Below are 20509 nucleotides of genomic sequence, written 5' to 3'. Positions count from 1 at the left end.
TAAATAAAACAACATGATTTTTTACAACATATTAAATATATTGATATATTTTTGACTTGTATCGGTAGTTTTATTTTTCGTAAATACTATATGCAAGTTTAACAATGATAGACGGGGGGTTTTCTTATAGCTTTCAGCGAATATAAACTCAAATATCGGTTGTAAAAATATTAAAATTATGGTGTAAATTTCAGATTTATTATATAAAATAAAAACACCTCGCTAAATCGGAGTAAATAAATAAATTGGCAATAGGCGTGGCTTACAACGTAAACGGCTATGCTAAGTGAATCGACTGAATGCTCTTTGAAGTTTAGACACAAACAGATCCAGCTATATAGATCATATACATAGACATACATATAGTACATATAGATTAAGAATTATCGAACAAATGCTTGCAAACACTTTTAAAACCTGAACAAATGCAAATATGCCTTAAAATTTTGTAAAACAGAATTCGTTGATTGAATGAATAACACTAAATAAGCATACATACATTATATGGATATATATATATATATAGGTATATATGTTTTTCTTACATTGCTGTTGTCTTTTCTATGGCTGCAAAAGCAGGCCGGTTAACAGTGCGTTAACAGTGGCTTAACATTTCTCGCGGCTTTTCTGCAGTTGACCTTCAGTCTTCGCTCTTAGTTATAGTTTGCTGCAATTTTCCTCATCTTCATCTTTACAATCTGAATCTCTCGCTATGCCTAACCGAAAATCTAAACGAATATTAAATTCTATAAACAAATTCATCCATCGAAAACGCAACGGGTCTTGTGCCTAACGCGAACCTAAATCAAACATAAATTAACAGCGAGTTAACAGTGATTTCCGGTCCGAATTTCGGCTTCCGGTTTGCGATTTGGGCTCCTCGAGCGATAATTGCCGCCGCTTACTTCTCCGCTCCGTTGGCGGGGATGGCTGGTGGGTTCGATCGGTTGCCAGCCAGCTCCTGCTGGATCTCGTTGAGACTCTTGCCCTTCGTCTCTGGGACGGCGAAGAAAACAAAGATCACTCCCACAACCGTCAGACCGGCAAAGAGCCAGAAGGTTCCGCCGATGCCCAGGCCGTCGTTCAAGTCCTCGAACGTCTTGGTCACCACAAAGGCCAGCAGCCAGTTGGAGGTTCCGGCCAGCGATCCAGCGAATCCCTTAATGTCGGTGGCGAACAGCTCGCCCATCATCAGCCATGGCACCGGTCCATAGCCCATCGAGAACATGATGATGAAGACGCACAAGCTGGCCACCGGCAGCCATCCCAAGCTCGTCACCTGGTCCGGGTCCTGTTTCTGCAGATAGAAGTACACGCCGATGGCGGTTGTGGCCACGGCCATGGAAACTCCAGAGGCCAGCAGCAGGATGCGACGGCCCAACTTGTCCACCACCAGGGTGGATACGAAAGTGGCCACCACCTGCATGATGCCGATCAAGATCGTTGCCCACTGAGCTCCGATGCCAGTATTGGCTTCCTGGAATAAAAATTATACCGTACATTTAGTAGGTTACTAGGGTTCTAGAGATCCATACTTTTAATCAATTTGATATTGTATATTTTATAATATATTAAATAAATAATTCTTTTAAATCTTTAAATCGCGATTAATTTGATTTATCAATTGTAACTTTTTAATATTTTATATTTTATTAATTTTTCTTTTTATCTTTATCTTTCTTTTAAATCTTTATCTTTCTTTTAAATCTTTAATTTGCAATTAAATGGATTTATCAATTTTAACTGGGTCATATTTTATATTATAATAAATCAATAAATATTTTAAATCTTTAAATAGCAATTTATTTGATCTATTAATTTTAACTGCGTCATATTTGAGAAGTAATAAGATTTCTCATAGGTAATACCATCCTTTTTCAGAACAAATCAATCCATCACTCACCTCAAAGATTCTCGACGAGTAGAAAATAACAGCGTTGATGCCGCAAACCTGCTGGAAGAACATAAGACCCATGCTGATGGCCAAAGCCTTTCGGGTGACGGGACGGTTGAGAGCAGCCCATACGTTGACCTTGTTCGCCTGGGTTTCCCGATCGGTTTCACGCAGTTCCGCCAGCTCCGGCTCATAGTCGTACTCCTTGCCACGCAGCCATTGAATGGACTTGATGGCGCTCTCCGACCGATCTTTGGAAACCTGTCGACGGGGATTTGGAAATTAGACACGTTGGACTACACTTCAGAGGGGATTCGCGATTTTGATGGCAAACTCGTGGTGCTTTTCATATCTTTTAGATACTATATACTAGTTGGAATTTTTCAAGATATATTATTGATTGACTGGCAGATTACATTTACTTAAAGTATTTTTCCAGTCTTTTTAGAGACGTCATTAAATTTTTCATAGGTTGTTTTCATATCATGGATATATATACTTGATCAACAAGAATGTTTTGCAATTTCAATCTAATTTAGTGGGTTTGCAATAGAAACAAAATGTGCATTTAAGTTAGATTGGTGGACTTACCAAGTAGGTAGGCGATTCCGGCATGAAGAAAAATATGACTCCAAAGATGAGGGGCAGAATGCCGCAGACAACGCTCACCCAGAAGATGTCCAAGCCAGCTCCAATGGCGTACACGAACAGGATACCAATGGTTATCATCAGCTGGAAGAAGCTGCCCAGTGTTCCGCGAATATCCTTCTCAGCGATCTCACCCGTGTACATGGGTGCGGTCACGCAGAAAGCACCTCCGGAAATACCAAGGATGAAACGCGAGGCATACAGCATTCCCACGTTCGCCGCCCAGATGAGCATGGCCCAACCAATGACGAAGGGCAGGACAAGGAACATCATGGTCCACTTGCGTCCAATCAGATTGATAAGGATTCCAATGGGAATGCACACACAGGCGGCACCCAAGGTCATTGCAGATCCCACCCATGAGAACTGGGTCTTATCCACATCGAAATCGTATCCCTTGTGATCATCCACGATCGCCGTTTGGGCCGGGGATGTCCAACCCAACAAAGTACCGCAGGCAAAGGCTCCTCCAGCTGCTGCCAACGCTGCCACGATTTGTGGCAGTTTCTTCGAGTTGTTTGACGTCGAGGTGTGCACCATGTTGCCGAGTAGATTCTCCTGATCCTGCAAACAAAATTTCAATTTGTTTAAGTTAGTTTCTCTAAATTTAAAATTAAATCATTTTTAAATCACTTTATTTTTAAACATTTATTTTCAAATTTTATAAAATTACAAAACACACAAATAAAAGAAATATTCGGTTCAAGTAAAGTTTTCAGTCCAAGTAAAGTGAAAAATAGTTTGGATCCTTTTCTGTATAGTTTTTTTTAGAATTTACCTATCGCAAGATCACTATTAATTAGATCGTTCTGCTATGGCCAACTGAATTAGACTGAGGGCCAGCTATTAGCTGCCTACAAGTATTATCACGCCTTGGGTCGAGATAAGGTCCGAACCCCCCGCCCAGTGATTAGGATATTTATTGGCGGCCCGATTGTGGGCACTTCGTCGAACAACCGTGCACCCATATTTATTGCACTCTCCCGGAAAAAATTCGGTGGTTATGCTCTCCTCGTTCCGATTGTGCTCAAGTACTTCATTATTTCATTATGCCGGACACATAAACAGAAGTCGCCCCCGAATCGAACCAAGTTCTCGCATACTCGCTGCCCGATATCATTCATACGCCGTGTGGTTCGGAACATCATGTATCGGACAAGCAAATCCCTTAAGACTCCAAAGTATTTCAAGTTGGGGATGCCGCGTGATCAATAACTTTAGACAGTGAGAAGTCCCATACGCGAATTATTATAAAATTGAGCGGTAAAGTACTATAATTATGTTCATGCGTTTCCACTTGAGGCCGGCACTTGATCAATGAAACTTCTTGGACTTATAAACATAACCCAATAAAGCTTTTTAGATAAGGTTGAGATTAAGTGAACTTATTCACTTATTACCTAATTAAAGCACTTAATGCATATATATGCATGGGCATTGGATTTCCCCAAATGGGAGTTATGATATATTAAGGTATAAATTATAAAACTCTAAAATTTTCAAATTATTTTGAATAACAGTTTTAAAAAGTAAAGCAAAAATCTTGCATTATCTTTTCTTTATTTTAGAATATTATTATACATTCCCCAAAATATACCAAGAACATTTACCTCTCTTTTTGGATTCTATTCTATTTAAAGACATAAATTTTCCCTAATACCTCCCCAAGGTGTCAAGGATCAGTCAAGCAGCACCAATTAACTTTATTTGGCCACCTTGGTAGACACACTCATTGACTTCCGTTCGTTGGGCCATAAATTACTTTAAATTCGGTATTTAAGGTTATCGCGTGCCTAATCAGTAAATCGCCAAATTCCAGCTACGAAAGCGTACATTAGCAAAGCAGATGGGGGAGTTAAACAACAATATCTAAGCTTTTGTTTATCGAAAGCTTTTTCAAATATATTTTTATGTTTGTACACAGAACTTTATGAAATGCGACTCGTGTGCACAAAAAAGGGGTGTGTGCCATTTTTTTTACTGAATGGCAGGCTTGTTATTGATTAATCTTGACCTTTGCCAAGAAGGCCTAGACAATATGATAGTGGAAAGGTTTAGTTTATTTAATGGTAATATGTTAACTAAACAGGACTGTTGTAAATGACCAAAAAGAATAGTTAACACTAAAATGCGGAATTTAACAGTCGGTTGGCTGGCAAAGTTTTTATGAAAACTGATTTGGCTATGTTATTATTTCAATTATTGCACGTCATAAAGCATTTTTTTTCGAATAAAAAGAGGGCCGGTCCTTAATCGACATTAAAAAAAATTAAACTATTTTTTAAACCTCTTTTTGCTGAATAAAAATATTAGTGAACCTTATATTCCTAAGTTACTTAAAGTCTAAGCATATATGTACGAGTCTAATAGGATTGGGTTATAATATTTTTCATATCTTTAGAAACCGGCATAAAAGCCACTTCGCATGCAGCATATGGTTAATTTATGGCCATTTTCTCCTCGCCTGTTACTTGATTTACTTGACTTTCCACCCATGTGTTGCCGCCCACTCGCATAAACCCACTCAAAGTGCCATTGCCAATCTCGGCCCACGCGAACCGAAGGAGTAGAGAACAAATCACTTCCGTGAAAATGCAAGGCGGGATTTGCAGCTGGAAAAAGGAGAAGGCCATCATGTGCTGCAGAACAGGGCGTGTATACGCCCACATATTAACTGTCGTTTTAACTGGGGTCGTGGGGACGGACACACCTCCGGATTGCCAGTCGAGAGTAAACGAAGCGTTCGAAATCGCGTCTGAAACGTCTGAAATCGATATCTGTCTCCCGATTGTGCGCCTCAATCCGTTTGAGTGCCGTCTGTGGGTAATGTGGTCAATCCATTCGGTTGCCTGTCGTTCTGTATCTAAATTTAGCATTACTGCCAGTTAAAAGGCGGCTCTAGGAATCCGAGTCCCCGACTTTCGGGTGCTAAACACCCCGCCCCCACCCCCAAAGATGACAACTGCGTGAGCGGAGGTCCAAGTTCGTTTCAATGTCACTGGCGCAACAGTGCGCGTCATAAGCGTGGTAATTTTATATACCCCGCGGCATTCCACTAAACTGGTTCACTAAAGGCATAGCATAAGCTAATTCCGCACAAATAGTTCATAACTATTTAGTGGTTTAGGTTAATTTATGTACAATAATCCCGGTCTATAAGCAATCACATTTGCATAAGGGGAATTCGAAAAATTCTGTGACGGGATTCTAAAGAACATTTTATGCATATGATACAATGGGAAAAATTTCGATTGGGGATTTTCAGAAAATCCAAAATCCAGTTTCTTAAGATATGTTTCAATTGGAAATCCCTAAGCAAAAATGTTATAAAATCTTCAATTTGGTAATTAAAAGACTAAAAATTAAATCCATGCAAATTTGCGAACAGAAATGGCTTAATTCGGTGGCACAATGAAAGTGAAAACAACTTGATGGCTTCATAAACTATATAACGAACCATTTTGGGCAACTCATTGATATTCGAAAAATGTGTCACATTATGTTACCGAACTGGTCGAGTTTCCATAATTTTGTGGGTCGCATTTTAAAATGTATCCAAATGTTGGTCATAAAATCATGTTGTTGTCGTGCGTGTTTCAGTGTCCGTATTTAGAGGCAGAATTTTTAATGGTTTTGAAGGGGTGGCACGGTTAATGCCTAAATGTTTTATTTTTACTACATTTTTACTAAAGTAAACACCCACAAAATGTTGAGTCATTTTGTGCAGTCCGTGGAACGAGTTTCAATTGAATTTGTCTGGTGAAATTATCATTTATTTGTGGCTTTGTTCCACAACAAATCCGTATCATGCTTGTTGTTATAAATAATTTTGTCTCTTGTGGAAAACAAAGGTACGCCCCTATTTTTCAAGTGCTCACTTATCATATTTGTCTTTGCTTTTCAAAATGATTTTCCTATTCATAATGATTTGTGTTTCATATTCATTTGTCTGCTTTTGTGACCTTGTCCAACATAAAAACCGATATAAATAGAAAGTTTCCACATCGGTTCGAACGCTGATTAAGTTTATAATTGTTGATAAGCCCTGCGATCCATCAATGTGGACTTAGTAATAGCAACAATATTTACGATAAAAGCCATCATTGTTGTGTTGTACATAAGTGCTTATCGCTTAAATTATGTAAAGCGGAAATGATGTTTGAAAGGTATTTGAACTCGTTCAGACAGAAAAACCATGTGAAATTATACTCTAATTTTGCTGTTCGTGTTTGGTTGATAGAGATAGCATTTGGAGTGAAAAAAAAACTCATTTCGGCTTGATAATTGCCTGGTAAACTATTTATATCTCGTATCTTTTTTGCGGCAAAATCTTTCCGGCTTCATCTACGCATTTACTATACCAACAAAATAGATTGTTTACTTTTTTGGACAAACAATCTGAAATAAAGAGATGCTTTTCAATTCCCTAACCTTTCAGAAGACCAGTATTTTTAATATTTATTATAGCTAGAGTATCTGTAGATTGTGGTGCTTGAAATTTGGTTTAGTGTGTCGTTTTTCCTTATTTCACACTGCGTTAATTGGACTTTCGCCGTGGCTTCTACCAAGGTCAACATCAAAAGAAGCATTTACTTGGCTAGCCAGCTGGGCAACCTAAATTAACTTAACTGAAATCAACACAATAAGAAATAAGATAAGTGTTTGGGAATATTTGAAAATATTGTTCTCGAAAATAATATGGAAATAATCTTATCATGCCTTTTAAAGTAAATTTAATGGAATAGTTCCTTAGCAAATTTGGGTTTTTTAAATCATTATACTTTTCATTATTCTCAGTGTTTATATCTATGGAAATATGCGAATTTTTGCGTACATGTGGGGTGGAGTTGGTGCGTCCATTATCGCCGGCCTTTACGATTTTAATTGCTTGTCTGGAGCCGTATTTGGCCCCATTCTCGGCGGATTCCAGCAGGTGGGAGCTCTCCTCATTGTTGGAGCCGGGCTTCTTGGCCTCCTCGCCACTGGAGTTGCTCGACGACGCGGTGGACATATCGACGGGATTATGTAAACTTCGGTTGGGCTACAGAGTTACGATGGGGATATGTTTTTCTATATTCTTCGGTGATTATCCGGTTAATTCTTAACCGCTCTTGCCACTTTTCACTGCACCTTAGCTGGCGTTTAAAAATGTGTTGAATAATACGAGGACGTCTGGGAAATGTCCTTTAACTTGAGTTTGTGTCCTTTAACACGTCGACCACCCACGTAGCATAGAATACTTTAAGGCGCATGCGCTTCAACGGGCAAACATGTTGCTGGCCAAAAAATTTCTTTTTTGCACTCCTAATTAGCCAACAATAAAATACTTGATATGGTATATGAGTATTTCAGTGATATATATTTATTTCTTTTTGGATATGTATCGGTTGAGTTCCTCGATTTCACACAGCTTTCAGTGGCACTCGCGCATATATCTTGGGGACACGAGTAGCTCTGTATCTTAAACCGCACGGGACGAATGTCGGATAGCAAATGGCGCGCCAAACAATAAAAAGGCCTCCGCCGGGCTCTATGTGGATATGCCGCTCTCTCCCAGCTCCCCGAATTCTCCCAATTCTCGTCGTCGCTGCTCTTTCTCGCTCTCTTGGGCAGCGGGAAACTGGTCCCGCTCAGCAGCGACCATGGCCATTGGATGGGTAACGGGGGTGAAGACCATACCATACCGTATATCCATACGAGGCTATTGACTCTTGGCGGCAAAATCCAAACTGGAATTGCAGGCGTCTCTGCTGCTCAGATTTATATTTCGGATCGTCGCGTCTGGTTCTGCTTGAAATTGCATGCAACCGGGTGGCTGGTGAATGTGGATGCAACTTTTGCTGCAGCACAACACATGGAGGCCATCTCCTGGCTTTTTGCTTTCTGCTTGTTGCATCTGCCCTTCCATTAAGTCAAGGCAATGCAAATTTACGAGTTTCAAATTGATCTGTAAATTCACCGAATGCCCTTCGCAATGAATGAAGCCTTGCAAGGGAAAATTTTAGAAACATTTCTTAATTTATTTTAGTTGAGAAGCCTTTGAGTAATATTAACAACACCAAACCGATACAAAAATGATTACATGTTTGGCTTAACTATTTTTAAAAATATGTATTTAATAGCACATTTAAAATGTCTATTTAATTTTAATGTATTAAAAAAAAAAGTTTTAATTAAAGTAACCGTTATTTACATATGCAAATGTATAAGTTACTACGTCGATTTCTGTATCTCTTGTGTTTGTTTATAATTCGATCAGATTAACAACACAATCAATTTCTTTATTATCTCGCAGAACTGTAATAAAAAGGAAATTAATATCCACCTATACTATATAGTTCACCATGTGTCATTTGTGTGTTTACTGCACTTCCGTATGCACAGAAAGATTGTACAGAATTAAAGGCGGTCGAACAAACGCATTCGCTTCACTTTTGGAACAGGGGGTAACATGGTCTATAGATATTCTTAGATATCTTTCTGCTTGTTCGTGTTGTAGAAAATTCCATTATCATTTCAAATTCCATTTGCCAGGCGAGGAGTACTATTTGCCTAGCTGGCAGTACGTTCAATGGATCACGTTTGTTGTGCGGCCAGAAAATGCGGCTGCCACTGAGCATAATGGGTTGCCTCTTACGGTGGCACAAAGGGTATGAAAATGAGCATTTCAACGCTCTGAGACTTTTCAATAAGCAAACATAACACTTCACAAAGCTATAAATGGGTCAGATAATGAGAATACGCATTTAATATCGAAAAATGTCTTGGAATTTATGGTAATTCGGTGCATACAAATGCCTTATTAGTAAGCACGTGAAATTACTTTTTATCGAAAGGTATTTTTATTAAGACCCCTTACGGATTCAAATTGTTTTGTAATTTATTCATACATGCGGTTAAATTAAAACAATATTAATGCACTTTAAAATGTTTATACACAGGAATGCATTTATTATAAAATTTTACAATGCTTTGTTAAGGAACTTTTAATTAAAATAATCAAAAAAGGAAACCTAATTTTATTGCTAACCAAGTATTTGAAAAATATTAATTTATTATTAATAGCAGATTTTTCTCACTGTATGTTCTTCAAAACTTTGCCATTGTGAGCGTGTTCTAACGCAGCCCCGTTATCTTTTTGTGTACACGCTTTTCAAACACCCTTAACCTTGCCCCCTCTCGTTAACCCCCCACCGACCCGGGGGCGTTAACGCAGCACTTGCGGGACTGGAAATACAACCAAACATTTGGCACGCTCCACGCTTGGAACAGGCTCGCAGAGCGCCTAAAAGCAGGCTCACCTGCTGCGAAAGCGTTCGCATAGATACACAAATGTATCTGCATCTACGAAAGTATCTGTATCTACACCCGGAACACGCAATGCTCGGTGTACATGTACATACTAATTACACGGGGAAAAGGCCAAAAGGGCGAAACAAGTCCACAAAAACTGATAAAAAACCAACATTATGCAACAGAAAGCTCATTAGCACTGGGCCAAGTTGACATAGGCTCTGAGATTGGTTAAGTGTAAGTGTGCGAGTTCTACTACGTCAGCAGCTACGTCACGCAGCCATGTATCTGATAGATACAACGTTTTTTAGAGGGGCGTGCGCCGTGTGACGTCACAGAAGCCAAGCCCCAAAAATCTCAGCCAATCAGAAATGGCGCAGAACGAGCCTCTCGCATGCAAAGAACTATGTATATAAGTGTGTACAAAACATTTTTACGTCTGTTTGTCAGCGGATAAATGTAAATATTTTATTTATTTTCTCTGCAGTTGCTTTGCTTGCTGTTGGCCCACGAAAATCACGCGATTTGGCCGTTGGTTCAAGTGCAGCCACCAAATATTTCTGCTGACCCACCATAATCGCCCACAAGTCAAATCCATTGCATTGTTTTTTTTCTTATCCACGACCTACATTTGAACTTGTGACAGGGCCAACATGATGTAAATAGCTCCCAATTCGTTAAATTCTTGTCCACCACCCGCTAGCAGGGCCCAAAATCAATAATTCGTCCTCGGCAACGTCCTCAAGGTGAACGTATCTGGATACATTTTGGCCACAAGTGCGGGCGTCATGGTCTTGGCCAAAATGTGTGCAAAAACATGCAATTTCCTGGAAAGCTGATGAAATTTATTCGAAAATCTCTGCACTTTATGATACTTTTATATTTGGGGCAAGCTTAAATATATTTTTCAGTATATAAAAATCACAATATTATGTTAATGCCTTGCTTACAATGAAGAAAAATCTTGTTTATTTTAATGGTAATTTAAAGCTCTTTGTTTACTTACAGTTTATGATCACAGATTGCGAATAAAAAGTGAAATTCCTGCAATAAAAAATGGTAATTTCCAGTGAGAAGGAGGTTAAAAATATAAATATAAAAATAAATAACAAAATATGTAATAATTTAGCATCTTAATTTATATGATTATAAAGCTTCGCGGTTATTGTCGGATTGCATTTTTTATAAGCGCAACGGCTTCAATATTATCTAAATTAAAAACCCATCAAATAATTTTGTTACTTTAATTTATAATTCAAATGTATCTTTTAAGTTTGATTATTATTTAATCTTAATAAGTTTCAAAAATTTATTTACTAACGGACAAAAAGTTTATAAGCTTTCCTTAACGCAAAGCTTTATTCCTATATTTCAACTTGTAACAATTGCTGTCAAACTGTAGATTTGAAAAGGGGGGACTCAAACTGTATAAATGAATGTGAAACAATAGAAGATCAACGTTCAGTAAATAAACAAATTCTTAAAACAGTTGTTTCTTTCTCAGTTGTTTTTTATGATAAACGTAAATTTAGCTCAGCACCTAATTTATGTAAAACATAAACTACTGGAATGTTAAGAATAAGAATGGAATTAAAATTTTAACAATAAACAATATATATCATTAAGATTTGTTTAAATAATAAATAATGAATGACTTAAAATGATTCCCCCAATTTCCCTGATAAACTTTGAAGTACCTGCAACCATAAATATCTGTCAAGGTACATTTTATCACTTCGATGTACAAGTCTTATCTGACCCAAAATACATTCTCAATTTATTGCCAAAAAGTATTGGACGGCTATAACAATCGATCAAATTGTTTATGTGAGTCAGACAATCGGGCAGACGGCTGAGAGAAAACCGAAGGTTGGTATGTGGGGGGTGCTTTTATCACTTATCCTTATCACCATGAAAATTCGCACAGACATGAAGCTGCAGCGTGGCGACATTGTATCCACATTCCACCAGGGGGCATTTCGGTATCGGCAATTGGGCTTATCGGCGACCTTATCGCAGTTATGTCAACGCAGATGTTTTGTGGCTACCAAGTCATTTACGACCCCATCGAACCACTAGATTTCCATATCACACAATTCCAGATATGATTACGTTTTATTTTGAAGTATTTATGTGCAGCCACAAATCGCAGGTCAAGTGCATTATGGATCCGGTAATCGGGGCCTGGAACTATACGTACTCGATTCCAAAAATATTTGATTGACAGCTCGTAGAACTATAAATATGGCAGAGGGCAAGTCACCCCATATAAAAGACCTATTCGAATGATAAACTGGCGCCGAACACACCCCCACATCGTCATCATCGTAATAACCACACGCAGCGCAACCTTAACAAGAGATTTCCTTATTAAATTCAGTAAAAAGCGAAAATATTTTAAATATCTGGTCATTTGCCGGTCTACCTAGCTGGGAATTTATTAGTGCCAATTGAGCGCACTTTACTTTGATTAAAAGAAATCTTTATGATCTGCTTGCGCTCAGATAAAAAAAAAAACCATTGCGATGAAAGTCATACCAAAGATATAGCTTAACGCGATAAGATTTGACAGTTTAGTTTCGGATATCGCAATACTGGGGGTGAGTAATAGCAAATAGATATTACAATACAAATATAATAGGATTTTAGTTAGTACTCGATCTATTTATCAGGCTTGATTCATATATATTCTGGCATTAAAAAATAAATAAGGAAAGTTAAAACCTCCGGTTTTGATTATTTAAAGTACTTGAATATACCCCCAAGCTAAAGATTATCACTTTCGCTGCATTCTCCACGATTGTTGTTATCAATTGTTGTGATTACTTCAAAAAATCCCCATACTCAATCTTTGAACTCCATTGAAAGCAGCAACAGTTCTCCCGCCATTTGGCGAATTGTGAACAGCGATAGTCCCTCTATAGAAAACGACTCAATGGCAATAAGCGTGAGGCTACTTTGTGGCTTAAGAATTGGATTGCCCCATGGACGTTCTATTAAACTATTGCTAATCCAAGTTGGCCGTTGATCAACCGTGAAGTTGCGCAGGCTGGTCAATGAGCTATGTTCTTGGCCGGTACAAGTTCAAAGTCTTTGCCATTGATTTGCGTAATGAGGCGCCGCAATACGGTGCGGTAATCGCCCGAAGTGCTCCTATTTTTTAGCTGCTGTTGACATAATCTCGTGTCCAGTTGTTGATTTGATTGTTATTTATAGGGGGTTTGCTGTGGTGTGGTGGGCTCGCATTGACGCAGGCTGGATCTTGGGGACGAGCCCCAAAAGATGGCGGGAAGGTCAATCATTTGTCGGTGGGAGTGGCGAGTGCATTCGCCGGCAGTTCACTGGGTTTATCAGTCCAAGTGCGAACGACGATGTCTGGTCCCCAGGCGATTTCAATAAATGCACATTATTAATTTATAATTGCACACATTACTTCAGCAGCTGGCTGTAAACATTTTCATCTCGTTCGCCGACTGTTTGTGCTGGGATCCTAGTGGCTGGAAAATGTTAAAAGCTCTACCGATTGCGATTCCCAGTCCCAAGGTCCGAGTAATCCCAAGTGCCACTGTTGATAAGGCGTTCTACGGTAGCCGCTGCTGTTGATTAATACTCAACTCAAATACTAGTTGATAAGGCGCCAGAGATCCTCATTAGATTTAATGTGTCCCACAAGTATTTTATTGGATTTCCATACAATATTAGCACACTTTAGTCACATTAGCCCTTATCACACATATTTACACTTCAGCTTTGTCGTTTACAACGCGCACTCGAATAAAGTGGCCTAATTTGTGTCATTATCGTATCGAGTTTCAAAACTGAAGCCGGATTCTCTATTCCAACGAACCCTTATCAATCGTTTTGTATTGCTGTTCAAGTTATCGGTGAAGGATATCGCAAGTACCGTTGATATATCTTTTGTTTACCCGATTAATTGTCTAATTGCACAATCTAACAAGTTACTATCAACCTTAACGATGGATAAACAAGATAGCATTCATAGTAAACGATTTCGATTATGCCGCCAAATATTTACCCCACTTGTGGGCCGCTCATTCACTTATTTAATTCCATGTTGTTACAATTTCTGGGACAGTAATTTTCCTTTCTCATTTGGAATAACGCTAAAGTGAAAAATGACTGAAAATGTCTTGGAAATTATAGACGTGCTCTTTGATTTACTATCTTCTGTTTAGCGCTCGTGGATGGAATTTACTTTGATAGTATGTCATGTGTTTTTTTGTTTCTTGATAAGAAGAATAAGAAACTAAGCAAATAAGAGACTTTTGAGTCGTACGACAAACAAAATTTTGAATGAATTGGCACATGGAAACATTGATAAGAATTTAAGACCACACAGAAGGCTCGCCAAATTATTCCGCAGCACGATTTATATTTTATATAATATTTCACGCCTCCGACTCGTCCATCTGTTAATCACAATGAACCTCAGTCCAAGGTTAAACATAATAGTTTTGTTTTGATGTACATTTGTCTCCAAGCTAAAATTTTCAAAACCGAATTAAATCGATCCCTAAAATAACAAACCTCATTTAAGAATATCACTTATCCGTGATTTCCGCATTTCCTGTCGTTCAATTAATTAGAATTCGATGTGAAAAGAACAAAGAATCTTTTGATTTCAACCGACTCAAAAAAAAAAACAAGTTTAGCTGCAGCGATAATGAGACACCCCGTTACGAAGTCTTTAAGAAAACAGATGTAAATTTATAAATACTTTCCAAATGAATGTAACATTCATTATTACTCGGAGTACGCGGACAGCTTGAAATTATGTAAGTTTTTTAAACAGAAACGGTGATTGGCAAAAACGTTAAAGATGTAAAAAGATATTAACATCGAATATTATAAGTATTTTGTGACAAGTTTTCTTTTATTTCAGAAACGTTTCTATGATTGATTTCCATATAGATTAGGCGAAAAATTACTTGCTTTGCTCAAAGTTTAAGTGACATTTATAACGGGATATTAGCATTTCACATTTGCACTTATTTTTGCACCCGCTAATCTCACATTTAATGATCCATTTCCGTTTGCTTAATAGTGAACCAAATAGTATAGGTAATCTGATATATATCAACGCGTAACCCGGCAGCCCCATAAAAAAAAAGTGAATTGAAAGGCAGCCGTCAACGTCAATGCACCTGATTGACTGATTGTTTTTTGTGGGGATTACTTTTAGATGAAGGGGTGTAAAAATTATTTGTTGACGTGACGAGTCTGGCTGAGATCTAATTAGTATTCCCACAGAATTCACGGAAAGCCCCGAACTTCCGTAGATGGAACAACAGAAAAAAGAGGAACTAGAATTATGTAAAGATTTAAAAGGGCATAAAGTGCGAATAACTTAAATACTAACACGTGATGTTACAGGAAAATATAATAATTTACACGTTGTTATTGTCAAGCTTATTAAAAACATAAACAAACCAGAAATTCCATTTATAAAGTTCGGGCAGTGCAATTAGCAGGTAAATAAGATCCACTTAAAAATACTCTTCACAAATGTATGCATTAAATGCGGATGGCTTTTTCATTCATACTTAAGGTTGATTTTAATTTTTAAAACGTGAACGGAATTTCACTTATATGCAATACAACCGAGATCATTGAGCTGAACTACATAAAAAACGTGTCAAAGTTGTAAAATTAAAAACTCATAAAAATTATGAACTCTTTCAACTTTTGAAGAGTATAGCATCCGAATTCCTATCTATCAACAAGGGGCTTGGTTTTTAATATGTAAATGGTATTTTATGAATTGGAAATCTTGCTTATATTATATATTGATACATATACCAGCCAGCAGTCTAAAAATATTTGTAGCAATAAATGCCCCAGCATTTCCTCTCTACTGAGAATTTGTCTTCTTGTTTGGATGCAGGAAAATATTTCTCATTTTCCCCAGCAATTGTGTGGGTGTCGCCAACTTTTTATGCGCCTTTGATTTCCCAACTTGACGTCACAAAATTCTTACGCACTATTTTTAGCTTATATTTTCAAGTTGGAAGAAAAGATTAGGATATATGTGAGATTATAGAAAATTAGGAGGTTTTGAACTTGACAGAGAAATGTTGTATTTCACTTTCGTTATGCAAATAATTGCCGACACCTTTCATTGATTAAAAGCCAATCACACAAATGAGTCAACATGGCCAAGGGCACTGGAACGTATCTGTATCTTGTAATCGTATCTATGTGTGGGTCACTGCAGTTTGTTTACATTTCGCAGGTGAACCGCCCCAGTTCCCTGACGTCACAATGATTCGATTGAATTACAAACCGCCCACTCCGCCCCCTTGTCAATTACCTGTCGCGACACGTGATGTTAATTTTTCCCGTTACTGGTTTGTTTTGTTTGTGGCTGGGGAAAATCTCGAATCCCCAGCCAATTTTCACTATGCAAATTAAATCTGTCATTTTGGGATAGCATCTCCATTTTACCGAAAAGAAATCCCCGTTTTAGTCGCTAGATAGTTTAGCTGTAAGTTTTTTTTGCCCTTGAACTAGACCGACTTAATTGGGTTTGGTTTTGCTTTATGCAATCGCTTAATGTGAGTTTAGTGGATGAGCAACTGGCTCGTAAAAATGCAAATAAATTAACTCCAACGCTTGGGTTTGAGTAAGTGAAAATTACTGGAATGGGAGTGCAGCGTAAACAAATACTGATCAATATTTTCCGCTTACTTTGTTCAAAAGGGTATTTTACTATTATAACTAGTTAAATACTTTATTGTTATAAAAGTAAAAACAATAAAAAGCATTTTTATTTTAGCAAATTGTAAGGAAAACAATCTGTAACCATGCTTAAGTATTTAACAAACAACTATTAAACATTGTTTCCTTTCCACACTTAATTATTTGGATCAGGGTCGACAAGTTAAGGCCCATGCAATCGATCCCATCTACTTATCAGCAACAAAGTGGCTCCATCAGCCTATCACTTAATCAGAAAAAATCAACTTAAATAAAAGGAGAATGCTTTTATTTTGAGTAGCACAACATTTCACTTAAATTCCCTAAGTACGTGACTGCTTTTCAATTTTAGATGTCGCTTCCTATTTTAATGTAGAATCCAATTTTGAATATCACTAAAACAGAAAGGTTTGCCGGGGGTTTTTTTCAGATCGCTGGGTTGATACCTGGAAGTACTTTGCGGTTGGGAAACTTATGGTCGGGAATTCAGCTCGAAGTGGGATCATGCCATAAATAAGTGTGTAAGTCGCGTATTTTATGAATCGAATTTGTTTATAGCCCATGTTGACATTTGGCACGTTCCCGTGTCTCATCAAATTTACGCTTAACTCAGCACAAAGCTTTTCCCCATCGAAAACTGAACAACTGGTTCCCCCTTCTGTTTTACATGGACAGTTTAGTTCGGGAACGCATGAAGCGCACCGAATTAATCATTATTGGCTGTCAAAACATTAAAAGAGGAAGTGGTATTACTAGAGGACTTCAACCCGTGACTCTTGCCTATGAACTGTCACCCATTCTGCATTGGATGTGAATGCACTGATTGTCTGAGTGCTCTTTTATTTTAACCCATTGACACAGTGTAGACATGGAAAGCGGCTTAGAATCTTTTCACCTCTTCTTTTTTGCTTTTACGAATTTATGTCAAATTTAATAGTTGCTTGTCTTCAATATTTATGTTGCCTCAATATTTGTTGTTCGAAAACTATTTATTCCTCATCTGGTATACGCTAATTTATGTTCAAACAAAATATATAGTCTAGTTTGTGGTTGACGCTCATTAGAACATTTTCAATATAAACTTTGACGTCAAGAAGCAAAAAATATGTTCAACAACTTTCAAGTATTTTTTCTATACTTCTGTTAATCTCCCTGACTTATTGTATTTTCAATTTTCTATGACAAGTAAATTCTATATTACTGGTAAGTTAAATAATACTTATGGCGCCTAGCCATTTAAATATGTTAAAATTTGAATATTTCCTTTGGTTAAAAAAAAAAAAATGTTTTCAAGAAATTCAAAAACTGCAAACTTTAAATGTTTATTGCAAAAATGTAGAATATGATATAATATTTTAAAGCAAACAAAGTCACATGAGCGTCGTCTAATTTTAGAGAATAAAATCCAAATGTTTTCAAACCTTAAAAAATTGTTCATAATATAAAAATGCCTTTCTGACACGGTTTTCACATTAATATGCTTTTGGACAAAAAAATAAATTCAAGTTGGATTCGAATTCCTCTATTTGTTGTTAAATAATTTTCTTTTTTTCTTCACCCGGTTATTTATCACTCAGCCCGCCGTTTTCGTATATGTACTATATATGGGTGATTCCATATCAGATTTACAGTCGATATCGGGAAATTCGATGAGATATTTTTTTCATGCTCTTTATCAAAAATAAATCGACACGTATTTTTTTATATGGCTCAGAAAATTTTTTTGTAAAAGTTATGATTTTTTGAATTTTTGATGAACTGCCCTTTTTTTGATGACAGTCGCGTTTTCCAGCCCCAATAACTCGAAAACCGTACGTCGCAGAAAAAAAATGAATAGGAAGTAAAAATTTCATCCTTCCTTCTTCTTTGCAAAACTTTCATGAAAAAATTTTTTTTAAACAATTTTTCACCACAAAAAGTTCAAATGTTTATAACAAATTCATTTTTCTCCAACTTGGACATTTTTGATTTTTTTTTTTCTTTCACAGTAAATCCTTCAAATTCTTCTGATGAACATACTAAAATTTCAGAATGGTATCAAAATTAGTTTTTGAGTTATAGAATTTTAAAGATTATCATGCACGGTCCGCGCGCTCGGTCTCAGGGCGTGCGCCGACCAACGACTCTAACGAGCGTCAATTCGCTTCGCGCGCGCATAGTAAGGGTCAATAAAATGAATTTTTAATGCTATTTAATTCTATAACTCAAAAACTAATTTTGATACCATTCTGAAATTTTAGTATGTTCATCAGAAGAATTTGAAGGATTTACTGTGAAAGAAAAAAAAAAAACAAATGTCCAAGTTGGAGAAAAATGAATTTGTTATAAACATTTGAACTTTTTGTGGTGAAAAATTGTTTAAAAAAATTTTTTCATGAAAGTTTTGCAAAGAAGAAGGAAGGATGAAATTTTTACTTCCTATTCATTTTTTTCTGCGACGTACGGTTTTCGAGTTATTGGGGCTGGAAAACGCGACTGTCATCAAAAAAGGGCAGTTCATCAAAAATTCAAAAAATCATAACTTTGTCAAAAAAATTTTCTGAGCCATATAAAAAAATACGTGTCGATTTATTTTCGATAAAGAGCATGAAAAAAATATCTCATCGAATTTCCCGATATCGACTGTAAATCTGATATGGAATCACCCATATATTTTTGTGTTATGTTTCGCTATTTGAAAAGGTCGGTGAATTTCAAACTGTATTTAAAAAGCCGGGTGGAACTCAAACTTACCCGCCGAAAAAACTGATTCACGGGCTGTGTTGTTGCCTTCGCAGCTTCCCACACGAACTCGTGAACTTGAATTGTCCTTTGAGAGAGCGGTAAAGGAGGTTTGCTTCTTTTTTCTGTTTCTTATTTTGCACAAAGAAAGTGCACGTAATTATATTAAAATATACAGCGGCAGACAAAATTACAGTTCACATACACGCACAAAAACACACGCTGGAGGGGCACCGTTACTTGGACATGTACGAAAATTCACTGATTTATTCCAATGGAATCTTCCTGCGGGGTTTTGGAACAGAACCGCCCGCCTCGAATTCGCAAAACCGAATGATAGCGTTGATAGAGACGGGCCTCCCTCGTCGACGTCGACGTCGGTCGAGGCAGAGCGGCAGAAAAGCGCTCGAACACATCGATACACTGAGATACATAATTCTTAAATCTATACTAGCGATATATTAATACACAAAAATAAGTTAATAAATGGCATGCTGACCCTGAATTTAAAATATATTTAACATTATTTCTTTTTTTCTTTTGTTAAAATAATTTTTTTAATTAAATTGGTCACATTTGAAAATGCAATTAACGAGTTGTTTTATTTCCGTGTAGTATAGTACATTGCTTTTTATGTGGGAAATTTGCGCTCAAGTTCTTGTTCTCTCTTTCATCTCGCCTTGCTTTTGTTGTTGCTGTTTTTTCATCTCTCCGTGTTTTTGTTGTTGCGGTTACGGCTTGTGGTTATTTTCCAAACGCGTTTTAAATACAATAATCGCTGACTTGACGTCACGAATTTTAGGGAAATTCAGAACCAAAGTGTAAAATTTCATCACGTCATAGTGCAACGGTGTAGGAGGAAGAGCTGGCGCTGAAGGATACGGGGAAGGATGCTGTCCTTGGCAGAGGACGCGCAGCTCCTTTGCGCGCACTTTACAATGGCTTACGCAAGCAACGTAAGCTTTTCACGTAATATTTTGGAGTTAGCGGCAGGATATAACAGATTTCATCATATTTTGAAGAAAAGTGCAGGATAAAAGCAGATTTCATGAAATCCATGAGAAATGGGTAATAATGGATAATGGAAATGGATATACATTCATATGTAAGAATATAAAATATAAAAAAAGCCTTCAATTTCGAGTTTATATAATAATTAAAAATATTTAAGCAACAAAATATTACAAAAATAATCTACTAAGTTTCATCTAACTAAAATCTAATTAAAATCGATCC

General features: G+C 37.1%; 1 protein-coding gene across 3 annotated transcripts; it reads right to left on the bottom strand.

Moving 5' to 3' along the window:
• Positions 1 to 46: 46 nt before the first annotated feature.
• Positions 47 to 19616, bottom strand: LOC108089534 (facilitated trehalose transporter Tret1-2 homolog). 3 transcript variants are annotated; one of them, XM_017187870.2, is made up of 5 exons: positions 19286 to 19616; positions 10842 to 10879; positions 2486 to 3106; positions 1904 to 2155; positions 47 to 1477 (listed from the first exon to the last, which is right to left on the bottom strand). In XM_017187870.2, the coding sequence occupies exons 3-5, from the start codon at positions 3080 to 3082 to the stop codon at positions 902 to 904; spliced, it is 1425 nt and encodes a 474-aa protein (XP_017043359.1). In that variant the 5' UTR covers positions 3083 to 3106; positions 10842 to 10879; positions 19286 to 19616; the 3' UTR covers positions 47 to 901. The 3 variants fall into 3 exon arrangements, with proteins under 3 accessions (XP_017043359.1, XP_017043358.1, XP_017043360.1); XM_017187869.2 differs by lacking the exons at positions 10842 to 10879; positions 19286 to 19616 and adding an exon at positions 7377 to 8035; XM_017187871.2 differs by lacking the exons at positions 10842 to 10879; positions 19286 to 19616 and adding an exon at positions 3321 to 3347.
• Between the last annotated feature and the right edge of the window lie 893 nt (positions 19617 to 20509).

The sequence above is a fragment of the Drosophila ficusphila genome, unplaced genomic scaffold (genome assembly GCF_018152265.1).
Source record: "Drosophila ficusphila isolate 14025-0441.05 unplaced genomic scaffold, ASM1815226v1 contig_286, whole genome shotgun sequence".
Lineage (NCBI taxonomy): Eukaryota > Metazoa > Arthropoda > Insecta > Diptera > Drosophilidae > Drosophila > Drosophila ficusphila.
Note: the sequence above shows the minus strand (reverse complement) of the source record. Positions and strands in the feature narration are given on the sequence as shown.